Consider the following 17001-nt stretch of genomic DNA (forward strand, 5'->3'; position numbering starts at 1 on the left):
TTACGACCTCTGACCACAGCAGCCTAGTTGAAGGAGGCAAGGGGGGGGGGGCAGGGAGAGGGGGACGGGCTTGCTATACCCAAAGAGGCCAACGTCATGACAAATCCCGCCTGGTGGTTTGGATTTTGTTTGTCCTGCAAGTTACAAATCAACATAATATCATGAACACGTGATGCCCTGTTTGGCCAGGGGATGTCCTGGTTGGTGATCGCCGTTGCGGTCCCTCCTCCCCTCTGGTGGTTTACCTTGGTAGGCTCTCTGACAGCGGGGCATGCTGCCACAAGGATGTGCCGTGGGTGTCCGGATTTGGGGTAGCATTTCCGGACCCGTCGTCTAGTCCTCGTCCAGACTGGAAGATCTGGAAAGTAACTTAGGCAGATGTTAACAACGCACACACACTCATGAAATTTATATAATTACATTCATTCTCCAATGAGCGACGTTGTGGCACTAAGTTTTATTTTTTTATTTTTTTTATTTCACCATTATTTAATTGTGTGCAAAAGGCATGAGGAGGTAGGCGAATAATTACAATTTTGCAGATTAACACTGGAGTGATAAATGATCAGATGGTCATGTACAGGTAGAGATATTGGTGTGCAAAAGAGCAGAAAAGTAAATAAATAAAAACAGTGTGGGGATGAGGTAGGTGAAAATGGGTGGGCTATTTACCAATAGACTATGTACAGCTGCAGCGATCGGTTAGCTGCTCAGATAGCTGATGTTTGAAGTTGGTGAGGGAGATAAAAGTCTCCAACTTCAGCGATTTTTGCAATTCGTTCCAGTCACAGGCAGCAGAGTACTGGAACGAAAGGCGGCCAAATGAGGTGTTGGCTTTAGGGATGATCAGTGAGATACACCTGCTGGAGCGCGTGCTACGGATGGGTGTTGCCATCGTGACCAGTGAACTGAGATAGGGCGGAGCTTTACCTAGCATGGACTTGTAGATGACCTGGAGCCAGTGGGTTTGGCGACGAATATGTAGCGAGGGCCAGCCGACTAGAGCATACAAGTCGCAGTGGTGGGTGGTATAAGGTGCTTTAGTGACAAAACGGATGGCACTGTGATAAACTGCATCCAGTTTGCTGAGTAGAGTGTTGGAAGCAATTTTGTAGATGACATCGCCGAAGTCGAGGATCGGTAGGATAGTCAGTTTTACTAGGGTAAGCTTGGCGGCGTGAGTGAAGGAGGCTTTGTTGCGGAATAGAAAGCCGACTCTTGATTTGATTTTCGATTGGAGATGTTTGATATGAGTCTGGAAGGAGAGTTTACAACTAGCCAGACACCTAGGTACTTATAGATGTCCACATATTCAAGGTCGGAACCATCCAGGGTGGTGATGCTAGTCGGGCATGCGGGTGCAGGCAGCGATCGGTTGAAAAGCATGCATTTGGTTTTACTAGCGTTTAAGAGCAGTTGGAGGCCACGGAAGGAGTGTTGTATGGCATTGAAGTTTGTTTGGAGGATAGATAGCACAGTGTCCAATGACGGGCCGAAAGTATATAGAATGGTGTCGTCTGCGTAGAGGTGGATCAGGGAATCGCCCGCAGCAAGAGCAACATCATTGATATATACAGAGAAAAGAGTCGGCCCGAGAAATGAACCCTGTGGCACCCCCATAGAGACTGCCAGAGGACCGGACAGCATGCCCTCCGATTTGACACACTGAACTCTGTCTGCAAAGTAATTGGTGAACCAGGCAAGGCAGTCATCCGAAAAACCGAGGCTACTGAGTCTGCCGATAAGAATATGGTGATTGACAGAGTCGAAAGCCTTGGCAAGGTCGATGAAGACGGCTTCACAGTACTGTCTTTTATCGATGGCGGTTATGATATCGTTTAGTACCTTGAGTGTGGCTGATGTGCACCCGTGACCGGCTCGGAAACCAGATTGCACAGCGGAGAAGGTACGGTGGGATTCGAGATGGTCAGTGACCTGTTTGTTGACTTGGCTTTCGAAGACCTTAGATAGGCAGGGCAGGATGGATATAGGTCTGTAACAGTTTGGGTCCAGGGTGTCTCCCCCTTTGAAGAGGGATTTCAGGAATTTACGTCCTCTGACCACAGCAGCCTAGTTGAAGGAGGCAAGGGGGAGGCAGGGAGAGGGGGACGGGCTTGCTATACCCAAAGAGGCCAACGTCATGACACTGTTTAAAGGCACAGTCAACTTTGTGTATGTACATTTCTGACCCATTGGAATTGTGATACAGTGAATTATAAGTGAAATAATCTGTCAGCAAAAATTTGGGGGAAAAATGACTTGTGTCATGCACAAAGTAGATGTCCTAACCGACTTGCCAAAACTATAGTTTGTTAACAAGAAATGTGTGGAGTGGTTGAAAAACGAGTTTTAATGACTCCAATCTAAGTGTATGTAAACTTCCGACTGTAATTAACATGTTCATTCTGTCCACAGGCTCAGATATTCCTGCTGGTCGTTCTGATTACGGCCATCTTCAACTACTTCATTGGCTCCTTCATCCCACTCAAGTCCAAGGAGTCGCAGGGATTCTTTGGCTACGATAGTATGACCCTGTTTGGTGCTCCCTTTACACAACACAAACTGACATTACTGTCACGCAAAAGTAAAGACAGTCTAAAACGTGTCAAGTGAAATTAGATTGACACAGTACCGGTGGTTTCGTTGTGGAGCTATAATTCTGAATTAATGTATTCTTCTCTGAACTCATGACCTACATGACTACTGTATGCAGTATGACGTACTGGCTACTCAAAGTTGTACTAGAGTTTTTTTTTATGAAATCACAAGACCAAACCAATTGGATTATTTGTAATTCACTTTGCGACCTGATTCCAACTCACAGATCAACTGATCGAGTCTGACTGTCCTAAGATACGCACTGCATGCTTTGTAACTATTGCTCTCTCTTGCATTCTCTCTTGATCTGCTCACCTCTCCTTTCTCTCTCTTCCCCCCCCGCTCTCCTGCTCTAAAGGTGTGATTATGATGGAGAACATGGGTCCGGACTTCCGAGGCACAGAGTCGTTTTTCTCCGTCTTTGCCATCTTCTTCCCTGCAGCCACTGGCATTCTGGCCGGCGCCAACATCTCAGGAGATCTTTCTGTAAGGACCCCAGGTCATTGTTTAGAACAAAACAAGCAGATCCCAATTCATATAAAAAGGATACAGTCAATGGAACTCATTTAGTCTTGATTAAAAGTGGGACTTGATATGAAATCAGTGTGGGGGACTAGGCATTTCTTTATATTCACAGGACCCACAACTGGCCATTCCAAGAGGAACACTCTTAGCCATTCTGATCACTGGCATTGTCTACCTGGGGGTTGCCATTTCTACTGGTATGTGGAATTTCTTCTCATTTGTCCTGAACAAGACCGAATAAATTATACATATTACAGATAGAGAGTTTGTGACAGTTTGTCTCGTTTCTCATTAAAGGCTCTTGCATTGTGAGAGACGCCACAGGAAACGGCAATGACACACTCGGCGCACAGTTCATGGCCAACTGCACTGACGCCGCCTGCAAATTTGGCTATGACTTCTCCTACTGCAAGGGTGATGACGGTCAGTACAACTGCAGATACGGACTCCAGAACGACTTCCAGGTACATTACATGACTACACTACAAAAGTATGTGGACACCTGCTCGTCGAACATCTCATACCAAAATCGTGGGCATTAATATGGAGTTGGTTCCCCCTTTGCTCCTATAACAGCCTCCACTCTTCTGGGAAGGCTTTCCACTAGAAGTTGGAACATTGCTGCTATAACAGCCTCCACTCTTCTGGGAAGGCTTTCCAATAGATGTTGGAACATTGCTGCTATAACAGCCTCCACTCTTCTGGGAAGGCTTTCCACTAGATGTTGGAACATTGCTGCTATAACAGCCTCCACTCTTCTGGGAAGGCTTTCCACTAGATGTTGGAACACTGCTGCTATAACAGCCTCCACTCTTCTGGGAAGGCTTTCCACTAGATGTTGGAACGTTGCTGCTATAACAGCCTCCACTCTTCTGGGAAGGCTTTCCACTAGATGTTGGAACATTGCTGCTATAACAGCCTCCACTCTTCTGGGAAGGCTTTCCACTAGATGTTGGAACGTTGCTGCTATAACAGCCTCCACTCTTCTGGGAAGGCTTTCCACTAGATGTTGGAACGTTGCTGCTATAACAGCCTCCACTCTTCTGGGAAGGCTTTCCACTAGATGTTGGAACACTGCTGCTATAACAGCCTCCACTCTTCTGGGAAGGCTTTCCACTAGATGTTGGAACGCTGCTGCTATAACAGCCTCCACTCTTCTGGGAAGGCTTTCCACTAGATGTTGGAACGTTGCTGCTATAACAGCCTCCACTCTTCTGGGAAGGCTTTCCACTAGATGTTGGAACGTTGCTGCTATAACAGCCTCCACTCTTCTGGGAAGGCTTTCCACTAGATGTTGGAACATTGCTGCTATAACAGCCTCCACTCTTCTGGGAAGGCTTTCCACTAGATGTTGGAACATTGCTGCTATAACAGCCTCCACTCTTCTGGGAAGGCTTTCCACTAGATGTTGGAACGTTGCTGCTATAACAGCCTCCACTCTTCTGGGAAGGCTTTCCACTAGATGTTGGAAGGTTGCTGCTATAACAGCCTCCACTCTTCTGGGAAGGCTTTCCAATAGATGTTGGAACGTTGCTGCTATAACAGCCTCCACTCTTCTGGGAAGGCTTTCCACTAGATGTTGGAACGTTGCTGCTATAACAGCCTCCACTCTTCTGGGAAGGCTTTCCACTAGATGTTGGAACGTTGCTGCTATAACAGCCTCCACTCTTCGGGGAAGGCTTTCCACTAGATGTTGGAACATTGCTGCTATAACAGCCTCCACTCTTCTGGGAAGGCTTTCCACTAGATGTTGGAACGTTGCTGCCATAACAGCCTCCACTCTTCTGGGAAGGCTTTCCACTAGATGTAGGAACACTGCTGCTATAACAGCCTCCACTCTTCTGGGAAGGCTTTCCACTAGATGTTGGAACGTTGCTACGGGGACGTGCTTCCATTTAGCCACGAGCATTAGTGAGGTCGGCACTAGATGTTGGAACGTTGCTGCGGGGACGTGCTTCCATTTAGCCACGAGCGTTAGTGAGGTCGGCACTAGATGTTGGAACGTTGCTGCAGGGGACGTGCTTCCATTTAGCCACGAGCGTTAGTGAGGTCGGCAGTAGATGTTGGAACGTTGCTGCAGGGGACGTGCTTCCATTTAGCCACGAGCATTAGTGAGGTCGGCACTGATGTTGGGTGATGATGACTGGCTCGCATTCGACGTTCCAATTCATCCCAAAGGTGTTCAGTTGGGTTGAGGTCAGAGCTCTGTGCAGGCCAGTCAAATTCTTCCAAACCGGTCTCGACAAACCATTTCTGTATGAACCTCACTTTGTGCACAGGGGCACTGTCATGCTGCAACAGGAAAGGACCTTCCCCAAACTTTTGCCACATTTGGAAGCATAGAATTTCTAGAATGCCATTGTCTGCTGTAGCGTTTCCCATCACTCGAACTAAGGGGCCCAAACCATAAAAAAGTATTATTATCATTATTCCTCATCCGCCATTTGACCAACTGATAGGTGGCATCCTGTGATTGTGCCACGTTGAAAGTCACTGAGCTCTTCAGTTAGGTCATTCTACTGCCAATGTTTGTCCTATGGAGATTGCATGGCTGTGTGCTCATATTTCTACATCTGTCAGCAATGGGTGTGGCAATTTTTATCACCGTTGAGTGGTGAGGGGAACTTGAAGAAACGTACATACTTAGTCCTCTTCGTCCCGGGTTGGACAGAAGTTGTCGAAGATCGGTCTGGCCTTATGGGCTCAGCTGTTTAACCGGTATCATGCCTTTTCCTTAGGTCATGAGCATCGTGTCCGGGTTCAGCCCCATCATCACCGCCGGAATCTTCTCCGCCACTCTGTCCTCTGCCCTGGCCTCTCTGGTCAGCGCCCCCAAAGTGTTCCAGGTAGACTCTGTCCTCAGATCCTGCTTCCTTAATCTGTCCCTGCTTGTCACGTTATGCTTTTACCAAATTAACCTTACTTTATGGAATAGCTGCAGAGTTTATGCACATGTCCTGTTACAGTTACTGTTCCATAGACACAAATCAAAGGCAAGGTTGTGATCTTGTATCCCAATGTTCCTCAGGTCATCATCTAGTGTCCCATCTGCTGATTTGTATAGCGGTGTCCAATTCCAATGGTTTTTCCTTCTCCTCCAGGCTCTATGCAAAGACAACATCTACCCCGGCCTTGAGATGTTCGCCAAGGGATATGGCAAGAACAACGAGCCCCTTCGCGGCTACATCCTCACCTTCTGCATCGCTCTGGCCTTCATCCTCATTGGTAATTACGCTGTCCAGGTTTAGACATCTAACAATGACACTTATTCACAATACGACATTCTGTAGTATGTCATGAAAATGTAATTCACTATTATGTCAGTATATCATTCAGTAGTACATCAGTAATATGTCATTTAGTAGTATAATTTAGTCCTAATGTTTACTATTGAAAGTCTATGGACAGTTCCCTATGAACAACTAAACTGCCATGATTTTGTCTTTATTTTAGCCCAGTTGAATGTTATTGCACCCATCATCTCCAACTTCTTCCTGGCCTCCTATGCTCTCATAAACTTCTCTGTATTCCACGCCTCTCTGGCCAACTCTCCAGGTAAGTCCTTTTGGGACAACAACAAAACTGAGTTAAAGTTATATCTGCAGAAAGTCTGGAATTTCAATGCTACCAAAAAACAGCCCAGAAGGTCCCGACTATGGCCAGAATGAAGTCATGAGTCTTAACAGTTAAGTCATTAGGCTTGAAGGTGAGATTTAATAGGAAATAGGACTTTCAAACAAATGATTTATAGGTGGGGGCAGTCCTCACTCTGTCATTCTTAGTGAATGCATTGCTCCACTGGTATGCGTTGCATCGAGTCGTATCTATCTTTCCATTCCCCAAATAGCTTAAAGCTTGAGATAACAGATGTAATGACATGACTGAGTTATGGGAACATTGTCATAACTGGACAATTGTTTTATTAAAGAATGGCAACTGCGATCTTTATGATAAGGCCCACAGTTTTATTCTTAAGGAAGTAAATAGGAAGAAATGGGATTGTCTCAATGGCTCTCAGTATTATGCAAATGTTTGATAGACACTTGGTTGAAAGCAATACTGCTGGGAAACAACATGTACTGCTGCTCATTATTCAATGCAACACATTCCGTATATTGGATTTGACCCTTGTCTGTGTAGGAGTCAAACCTCAGGGGTTTAGTAGTGAGGCTAGCTTGGCATGATGGCACAGTGTCACTAAATGTCACTTAGATCTACGCTGGATGATGTCCACTCAGTGTCAACTGTCATTCTATTGGTGTCAAGAAATCAAGATCTTTACTGTCATTCTATTGGTGTCAAGAAATCAAGATCTTTACTGTCATTCTATTGGTGTCAAGAAATCAAGATCTTTACTGTCATTCTATTGGTGTCAAGAAATCAAGATCTTCACTGTCATTTTTTTGTACCTAATGGTCATCAGTTGTGCCTTAGTCATGATGGAAAAGACAAATGAGTGTACGACCCTTTCATTGTTGTATCATCCAGCAGTCGTTGTATAAAGTGATGTTTGTTTTTCTGTTAATACCACAAAGAAAGCCCTAGGAGAACGCCAGGTACAGATTTTATACCTAATTCTGACATTGTCCACGCAGACCATGTAATAACATGGATTTAAAGGGTACATGACTCACTAGAAGCAAAGCAATAGACACTTGGCTTCTCGCCTCTGGAAAGTCAAACTGGCAATGTCTAACGCCTTCTTTTCTGGCCACCTAGAGCCCATTTTCGCTCTCCCAACAGGCATGGGGCAAAGAATGACGTCACTCCAATGTACCCTTTATGTCCTGTGGTTTTTGTAGTTCTTGTCACTGTGTAACCGTGCGCACAGTTAAACTGTGCCCCATTGTACCAGTTTACTAAACTCCCACTAGTCTAGTCTCTGTAGTATCTAATTAACTGGGATCCAGTAGTGGATGTAACATTATTGTGCAATGTTTTTTTACACCATTTGTAATCCAAGTGCATATCCATGCTCTTTCCTTAAATTAGTGACGTTGCTATATTAAGCCGCCGCCCATTTTTTATGATTCAGTAATTTCACTTATAACGATGACGTTTGTTGGAATATGTGAAGAAGTAATGCAAGTCGTAAATGAACAAGAGCTCTCAGCTATGGTAAGCAGCTCTCCATAGACACTTGCTGATTTCTTCATAGACACGAGTGGCAGATTCGATCTAACCTTTTGGATTCTACCTCCATGTTCGTATGTTATTCCTTAAATGTGGATATATAACCCATTCTAACCTCTCTACGGTCTTTTACAATAAGGATAAAGGCCATATGCTGGCACCCCTTGGTATTACTGACCCCCAAAGTGCAGTTTTACGAGGGTCCTTATAAGGGAGTCCACCTAACGTTTCTCTGATCCTTAGGGTGGCGCCCCAGCTTCAAGTTCTACAACATGTGGGTGTCCCTGGCTGGAGCTGTGCTGTGCTGCGTGGTCATGTTCGTCATCAATTGGTGGGCAGCCCTGATGACCAACGTTATTGTCATGGGCCTCTACATCTACGTGAGCTACAAGAAGCCCGGTGAGTGACTCAAGACCAGGCCAAGTCGGCCATCTTGGATTGCCTCAACATCGACTAGTGTTATTTTGCCGAGATAGGTGCTCATTGAGAAACTTGGCTAACATGGCTTACGGTTATCTTACTTTACAAAGATCATTACCATATTATTTCATGAATTAGCCTACCCTTTAATTGAAAAAATATAGCAATGCCCCCAAAAGAGGTCAATCGCTGTGAATTACACCTCACCACTTAGTGTAAATAATTTCCTAGACTTTTGATTCCACTGAAATATCAACCTTTATGACTAAGCCACATTAGCACAATGCACTGAAAGTCCCCTGATGCCCAGAGATGCTTTGAACACTCCCGAGTGGCGCAGTGATCTCAGTGCTAGAGACGTCACTACAGACCCTGGTTCGATCCCAGGCTGTAACACAACCGGCCATGATCGGGAGTCCCATAGGGCGGGGCACAATTGGCCCAGCGTCATCCGGGTTAGGGGAGGATTTGGCCAGGCTAGGCCTTCATTGTAAATAATAATTTGTTCTTAACTGACTTACCTAGTTAAATAACATAAATGCTTTGAACACAATGTGAATCAGGCCCCACTATTGATATTTATTTTTTTATTGCTGATGCATACATGTATGAAGTGGTAAAGCATTTGCATTACAATGATGTTTTTGTTGTGCACCCTCTGCTGCAGTGCAGCCCAGGCCAACATGGTTGAAATGTATTTATAGCTAAACGCAGGGTTGTGGAAACGGGCAGTATGACTACAGCCAAAATGAACCAGCTATTCACAATGTGATGCTGTGTTAAGGTCCGTTACATTTGAATCAGAGGGCTTGCTGCTTACAGGGAAGGCAGGATGTGGGTTGTCAAAAACAATGGCTCTCGGCTCTATTTGCAGGGTAGAACATATGTTTCCACAAAAATATTCTGTCAACTTCGTCATTCAGTCTGTTAATTAGCATACGGATTTATAAATTATTATTCCTACCTTGTACATTAATAGACATTCCCTCCGATGTTTCTATGGTGATTTGCCAAAGGGCTGGCTCATTCTCCTGTTAACTTAACTTAAACTGCCCACCCACGCAAGGCAGCGTGACATTAAATGGGGGGCTTTTAAATGTCTAGTGCTGGGGGGTTGAGGGTGCGGATACATGCAGTTACATACGCTCGAGGACTAGACTGTTGAGGTCCCCACAGGGTTAAGATGGTCGATTGGAAGTCCCCATATGGAACCGCTGGCTCTGGGTAAACAAACCTGACCTGCACTGGAAACCCCAGGGGGGAGCACCAGATAGCAATTTCGACATTCACAGAGGCACACTTGTATGAACACACATACACAAATAGCGTCACACACTCCATTTGACATGCAGCTATATACACACACATGCTCTCCCTCACAGACTTACACACATTCTCACACACGCAGAGTCACAGCTTCACACACAGCTCTACACACTCATGCACAGCATCCCTACTGACTCCCCTACTGACTCCCACACTGACTCCCACACTGCATGGAACTTGTTCCAATGGCCTTACTGGCTTAATGGCCACCTGACTCGAGAATGTGACTATGTTTGTGACTATGTTTGTCCTCTCTTCCAGATGTGAACTGGGGCTCCTCGACCCAGGCTCTGACATACCATCAGGCCCTGACCCACAGTCTGCACCTCAGCAGTGTTGAGGACCACATCAAGAACTTCAGGTATAGAACACACTTTAGCACACACACACACACTACTTATACCAAAGGCATGGTATGGTCTTTGAAATGCAGTGGCCCATAGAAAGGCTATAATATTCTTAACAATAAACCACCTTAGTTTTACTACCAGCGCTCTTCCTGGTGTTTCATTATGCTACTTTTTCAGTATTTACTGGGGAAAATGTTCAGTATTCAGGAAATGTCCTTCATTCACGTTGGCATAAAGGCTGTTGCCCTGTTAGTTCTAACAGTATCTGATGGGCAAATTAGATGAACAACTCTTCACTTAATTACCCTTCGATGTTGCATGGCAAGTTGTCACTAACACATGCCCACTGAGGTGTGCAGATCTGGGGAGGCTGACTGCATCCGGGTGGCAGGGGAGGACATTGCTGTTTGTCCAGTCAGGTTACAGCAGGCTGACTGCATCCGGGTGGCAAGGGAGGACATTGCTGTTTGTCCAGTCAGGCTACAGCAGGCTGACTGCATCCGGGTGGCAGGGGAGGACATTGCTGTTTGTCCAGTCAGGCTACAGCAGGCCCATCTGTCCGTCTCGGCATGACGCATCCCCTTGGAGAGGGTTGTGTAACTGCACACCTGGGACAACAGTGGCAGATACTTGGCATCCTGAACACTGCCTTGCCTCAGAGGACAAAAGTGTGAGACTAAAATGGTCTATTCTCGAAAACCTAGCATCTGTCATCATATAGCAACGGTGTAGAGCATGGGAGTTGGAGTATAGAACCGTGTTTCTCGAAGACGTGGGCACTGCCTCAATCACACAAACAAGGGGGCAGACATATATTAGTACTAGTGTTCTAGTGATACAATATCAAATGGATGCTTACCTTGATTTTAATCAAACATACACTCTCGTTCAGGGTCTTGTTCAGAAACACTGATATAGGAAAAGCTTTCCATCAGGTCACCCTCAACAGCGAGCCACAACACGACTATCTCATGCTCTATTGTTCACCTGCTCACACAAGGACTGTAAGAGTTGCTATGGATGCTTTTCAGAATGCGCAATTCGCCCTGGAAGTGTTCCCATGGCAATACATCGGAGGTGAGGGATTATGGAGCATCTGATATTGTCTTCAGAATTCAAACGTGTTACTCCTGGACTTCTCGTTTCCCCCCTTCTGGCTCTCTTATTAATCCCATGTGCTTAACATAGCTTTGATTTGATGTGCGTTACTCCATCCGAGTCTGTTCTTGTTCTTGATGAAAACTTCTGCTCTCAAGGTCATTAGAAGACATTGAGTGAGATGAAGCACTGGGGAGTACTGTGTGCATGTGAGCTCGTGAAAAAAGTCAGTGGCCAAGAGGTGGCCATTGGTTAACCCTCCTGGAGAGGTAGTAGGTGCATGTTTTAGTTTCAGCTCTGCGCTAAACTGACCGAAATCTACTAAATCAGCTGCTCATTAGAACTTTGATTAACAGAATCAGGTGGGTTGCCGTAAAAAAACACCTGCTCATCAAGTATATCTCCATGAGGAGGGTTGGCCATCCTTGGGTTAGATATTGGTGTCCCTAGTATGTGTACCATTTACTGTTAGCATGGATACTAGCTAAATGCTGTTTTTGTATTGACTACATTTTACTACAGACCCCAGTGCTTGGTGATGACGGGATACCCCAACTCCCGTCCGGCTCTGCTCCACCTGGTCCACGCCTTCACCAAGAACGTGGGCCTGATGATCTGCGGCCATGTGCGCACGGTGAGTCGCCAGAGACTTTGCCTACCTGGAGACCATTTTGGCTCCACATAACTGTACCATAGCACACAACAGGGCCATTTTGGCTCCATTTCACAATGTTTCACTCTTATTTTATAGCATACCCTTAATCTTAGATTACTAATCTCAATGCAATGTCATAATTACTTCTAGTTAACTACCGGTGACTAAGGGCTTTATTGACTCCCATTAGAACCAATTTGCGGGAAACAGAACACAGTGGCTGCCCTATTGTTTTGAACCTTGTTGGTTGTGTTGCTCATATTAATCCCGTTTACTTTCAAATCCACATTTCATGTTGATTGAGTCGTTGCTCCCAATTAGCGATTGTTTTTGTTTTTTTTCATGACTATTAGCAACTTTTCCCCCCATCTAAATCCCTCATGTGTGCATTACCTGGGGGCAATAAAATGAGCGTTCCATTAAAGCGGTGTGGGACTGGAGAAATGTAATCGTCCCTGCGCTGTGCCCACAACGCTCTCTCTTTCTCTCTCATAAACACACACACTCTCACTTTCTCTCTCATAAACACACACACTCTCACTTTCTCTATTCTTCCATTAACACTGGCAAAAAAGAGTGAGTGCTCCGACACCACCCAATGGTAAAAATGGGCTGCTTTTTACGCTAAAGCCCCTCTCTCTGTAGACTCCATGACCTTTTAAGGCTGTTTGAATTGGGGCTTCTTCCAGGAAAACTTAACTGGTACTGTAAATATATCCACCACCTGTGATTTTGACTGTGCAAGGTGGAACTACATCTACGTTTATTAATGAGTTGCTAAATGCTACACTTGGCCTTTAGCGTGACTGTTCTTATCTATGTGTGTTCTGTCCACAGGGCTCCAGAAGACCCAACTTCAAAGAGCTGTCCAACGACCAGACGCGTTACCAGCGCTGGCTGCTGAAAAACGAGACCAAGGCTTTCTACACCCCTGTGTTTGCCGACGACATGAGACAGGGCACCCAGTATCTGTTACAGGTGAGAACAGACAAACACTGCAATTGGTGGAAGCGGTAGGATCTGCTGTAGTTTTTTTTTACACGTACAACATTTTTGTTCTATATAAACTCAGCAGAAAACGAAACGTCCCTTTTTCAGGACCCTGTCTTTCAAAGATAATTTGTAAAAATCCACAGATCTTCATTGTAAAGGGTTTAAACACTGTTTCCCATGCTTGTTTAATGAGCCATAAACAATTAATGAACATGCACTAAAACTTACAGCTTAGAGCTTACAGACAGTAGGCAATTAAGGTCACTGTTATGAAAACGTAGGACACTAAAGAGGCCTTTCTACAGACTGTTAAACACCAAAAGCAAGATGCCCAGGGTCCCTGCTCATCTGCCAGGTCGCAGTTGCAAATGAGAACTTGTTCTCAACTAGCCTACCTGGTTAAATAAAGGTGAAATAAAATCTGCGTGAACCTGACTTAGGCATGCTGCAAGGAGGCATGAGGACTGCAGATGTGGCCAGGGCAATACACTGCAATATCCGTACTGTGAGACGCCTAAGACAGCACTACAGGGAGACAGGACAGACAGCTGATCGTCCTCGCAGTGGTAGACCACTTGTAACAACACCTGCACATGATCGGTACATCCGAACATCACACCTGCGGGACAGGTACAGGATGGCAACAACTGCCCTAGTTACACAGGAACACACAATCTCTCCATCAGTGCTCAGACTGTCTGCAATAGGCTGAGAGAGGCTGGACTGAGGGCTTGTAGGCCTGTTGTAAGGCAGGTCCTCACCAGACATCACCGGCAACAACGTCGCCTATGGGCACAAACCCACCATTGCTGGACCAGACAGAACTGGGAAAAAGTGCTCTTCACTGACGAGTCGCGGTCTTGTCTTACCAGGGTGATGGTCGGATTCGCGTTCATCGTCGAAGGAATTAACGTTACACCGAGGCCTGTTCTCTGGAGCGGGATCGATTTAGAGGTGGAGGGTTCGTCATGGTCTGGGGCGGTGTGTCACAGCATCGGACTGAGCTTGTTGTCATTGCAGGCAATCTCAACGCTGTGCGTTACAGTGAAGACGTCCTCCTCCCTCATGTGGTATTCCTCCTGCAGGCTCATCCTGACATGACCCTCCAGCATGACAATGCCAGCAGCCACACTGCTTGTTCTGTGTGTGATTTCGTGCAAGACAGGAATGTCAGTGTTCTGCCATGGCCAACGAAGAGCCCAGATCCCAATCCCATTGAGCACGTCTGGGACCTGTTGGATGGGAGGGTGAGGACTAGGGCCATTCACCCCCAGAAATGTCTGGGAACTTGCAGGTGCCTTGGTGGAAGAGTGGGTTAACATCTCACAGCAAGAACTGGCACATCTGGTGCAGTCCATGAGGAGGAGATGCACTGCATTACTTAACGCAGCTGGTGGCCACATCAGATACTGACTGTTACTTTTGATTTTGACCCCCCCTTTGTTCAGGGACACATTATTTCACTTCTGTTAGTCACATGTCTGTGGAACTTATTCAGTTTGTGTGTCAGTTGTTGAATCTTGTTATGTTCATACAAATATTTACATATGTTAAATTTGCTGAAAATAAACGCAGTTGACTGAGATTACGTTTTTATTTTTTCTGAGTTTATATTTGAATTCCACTCTGGTTTCCCTAGAAACACATGCCTTTGGATTTATGCTAAATTTGACAATTTTTTTCCTGAAGTTCAAGCACATTGAGTCAAAGTGCATGATAATATATTGAAACCCATTGTGGTGTGGAGTTGAGGTCAATTCCAGTTCAACTCCATGGAATTGTCAAATGACTTGGAAAACTCGAATTTAAAAAAAGATCCATGGATCAAGATTGAATTAACCCCAATGCAGGTGATATACTTTAATGTTATGATTGCTGGCCAAACATACTTTTTCATGCTTGATAGCGATTGTGTAAGCTGATCTTTTGGGAGGTGCAGCACCCTGTCAAATTGATCTACAGATAGGGATTCATTTAGTAGTGGCTTTAGGTTGGTCTGACCTGTTCTCCCCCTCTGTTTTACCCAAGGCTGCCGGACTGGGTCGCCTGAGGCCCAACACTCTGGTGATTGGCTACAAGAGTGACTGGAGGGACGGAGACATGATGAACGTGGAGACCTACATCCACATGATTCAGTGAGTAAAACAGGGGCTTTGCAAGCCACCTCATCAAAAGGCCGTCCACAAAGATGCCCGATTTAAAACAGTCATTGTTTTAAAGCACCTGAACATGAGATGGGTTGTGAAGATAACAAGCTTAGTCATTAAATCCCGGAAACTTAATTTATTGATCGGCAGGTAAGGGTGCTCTCGAGCGGCTAGATGTTCTTTAACATTCGGCCATCAGATTTGCCACCAATGCTCCTTATAGGACACATCACTGCATCACTGCATACTCCTCTGTAAACTGGTCATCTCTGTATATCTGTCACAAGACCCACTGGTTGATGCTTATTTATACAACCCTCTCTTAGGCCTCACTCCCCCCTGACTGAGATATCTACTGCAGCCCTCATCCTCCACATACAACACCCGTTCAGCCAGTCACATTCTGTTCAAGGTCGAACTGGACAGTTTTCTCAATCAGGGACTCTCTTACAGACAGTTGTGGCTGCTTTATGTGATGTGTTGTTGTTTTGTACTGTTGTCTGTGCTCAATAATGTTTGTACCATGTGCTGCTACCATGTTGTGCTGCTACCATGTTGTGCTGCTACCATGTTGTGTTGCTACCATGCTGTGTTATGTGTTGCTGCCATGCTATGTTGTCTTAGGACTCTTTATGTAGCTTTGTGTTGTCTCTCTTGTCGTGATGTGTATGTTCTACTATATTTGAATTTAATTTATTTTTATTTTTAATCCCAGCCCCTGTACCTGCAGGAGGCCATTTGCCTTTTGGTAGGCCACCATTGTAAATAGGAATTTGTTTTTAACTGACTTGCATAAAAAATAAACAGTGAAATGCTTACTTACTTACCTTCCCAACAATGCAGAGAGAAAGAAAATAGAGAAATAATAGAAAAGTAAAATATGTTATACACAAGTACAGATAACTTGGTTATGAGACGATGACCAATGGATTTAGACTGAATCAGTTCCTGGCGTAAAGTGTGGGGATTATTGTATTAGATTGGAAGGTTAGAGATGGTTCAGCCCCAGCATATTAAAACCTACGCTAATACTCATAGCAATGTGCTCTTTAGTTTTCATTTTATGCTAGCTTCTACTATACACTTACATCAATGCAGTTTTATAGAATGGGCGAAGTCATGCTTTCACATGGTCTGTGAAGATCCCATCTCTACCAGTAAGGCATTTAACGTTGTCCTTCAAAACTTGGCCTCTTTAATTGCGCCTTGAGTTCTTAGCTTGTTTGTTTGCGGTAACCTTGTTAAAGTGCGTATGCGTGTTTAGTCTGAGTGGAAAACTGCACGTTTAATGTAGTTTGTTGTACACATACACACAGGCCCTGCTCAGTGTCAAGCGACTTCCTGTAAAATGCAAACAGAGTGTGTTTGTTTGTTTGTACCTTTCAGCGATGCCTTTGACTTCCAGTACGGTTCCGTGGTCTTCAGACTGAAGGAGGGACTAGACGTATCCCACATCTCAGAACAAGGTGTGTGTACACACACACACACACACACACACACACTGAAACACTTTCATACCAAATTACATGATGTACTTACCCACCCACACACACACAAACGACTAATCTTATCAGCTTGTCTCATTTGTTTCCTCCTAAAACTTTATTCAGTTATTGAGAAAATGAATTCAGCACTAGTATTTTGCCATGTCATGTTAATTTGTTCAGCGCGACGATTGTGTCTGGGCCAATTTTCAACTACACAGGGAATCGAGAGCATCCAATTGAGGTGTGGTTGTTAAACTGAAGTTGGAGAG

The 17001-nt window shown here is 45.1% G+C and overlaps 1 protein-coding gene across 3 annotated transcripts in view; it reads left to right on the plus strand.

The window, feature by feature from the left end:
* LOC118385562 (solute carrier family 12 member 2-like) overlaps positions 1 to 17001 on the plus strand; it is a 122351-nt gene that overhangs the window by 69387 nt on the left and 35963 nt on the right. For all 3 annotated transcript variants that reach the window (XM_052515783.1, XM_052515782.1, XM_035772794.2), the window contains exons 7-19: positions 2416 to 2524; positions 2957 to 3084; positions 3236 to 3320; positions 3421 to 3587; positions 5862 to 5969; positions 6225 to 6348; positions 6577 to 6678; positions 8500 to 8655; positions 10264 to 10363; positions 11973 to 12084; positions 12943 to 13083; positions 15127 to 15233; positions 16632 to 16711. In XM_052515783.1, coding sequence (XP_052371743.1) covers positions 2416 to 2524; positions 2957 to 3084; positions 3236 to 3320; positions 3421 to 3587; positions 5862 to 5969; positions 6225 to 6348; positions 6577 to 6678; positions 8500 to 8655; positions 10264 to 10363; positions 11973 to 12084; positions 12943 to 13083; positions 15127 to 15233; positions 16632 to 16711 — 1519 coding nt within the window. The remainder of the gene's footprint in view (positions 1 to 2415; positions 2525 to 2956; positions 3085 to 3235; positions 3321 to 3420; positions 3588 to 5861; positions 5970 to 6224; positions 6349 to 6576; positions 6679 to 8499; positions 8656 to 10263; positions 10364 to 11972; positions 12085 to 12942; positions 13084 to 15126; positions 15234 to 16631; positions 16712 to 17001) is intronic.

This window comes from Oncorhynchus keta, unplaced genomic scaffold (genome assembly GCF_023373465.1).
Source record: "Oncorhynchus keta strain PuntledgeMale-10-30-2019 unplaced genomic scaffold, Oket_V2 Un_scaffold_30379_pilon_pilon, whole genome shotgun sequence".
Lineage (NCBI taxonomy): Eukaryota > Metazoa > Chordata > Actinopteri > Salmoniformes > Salmonidae > Oncorhynchus > Oncorhynchus keta.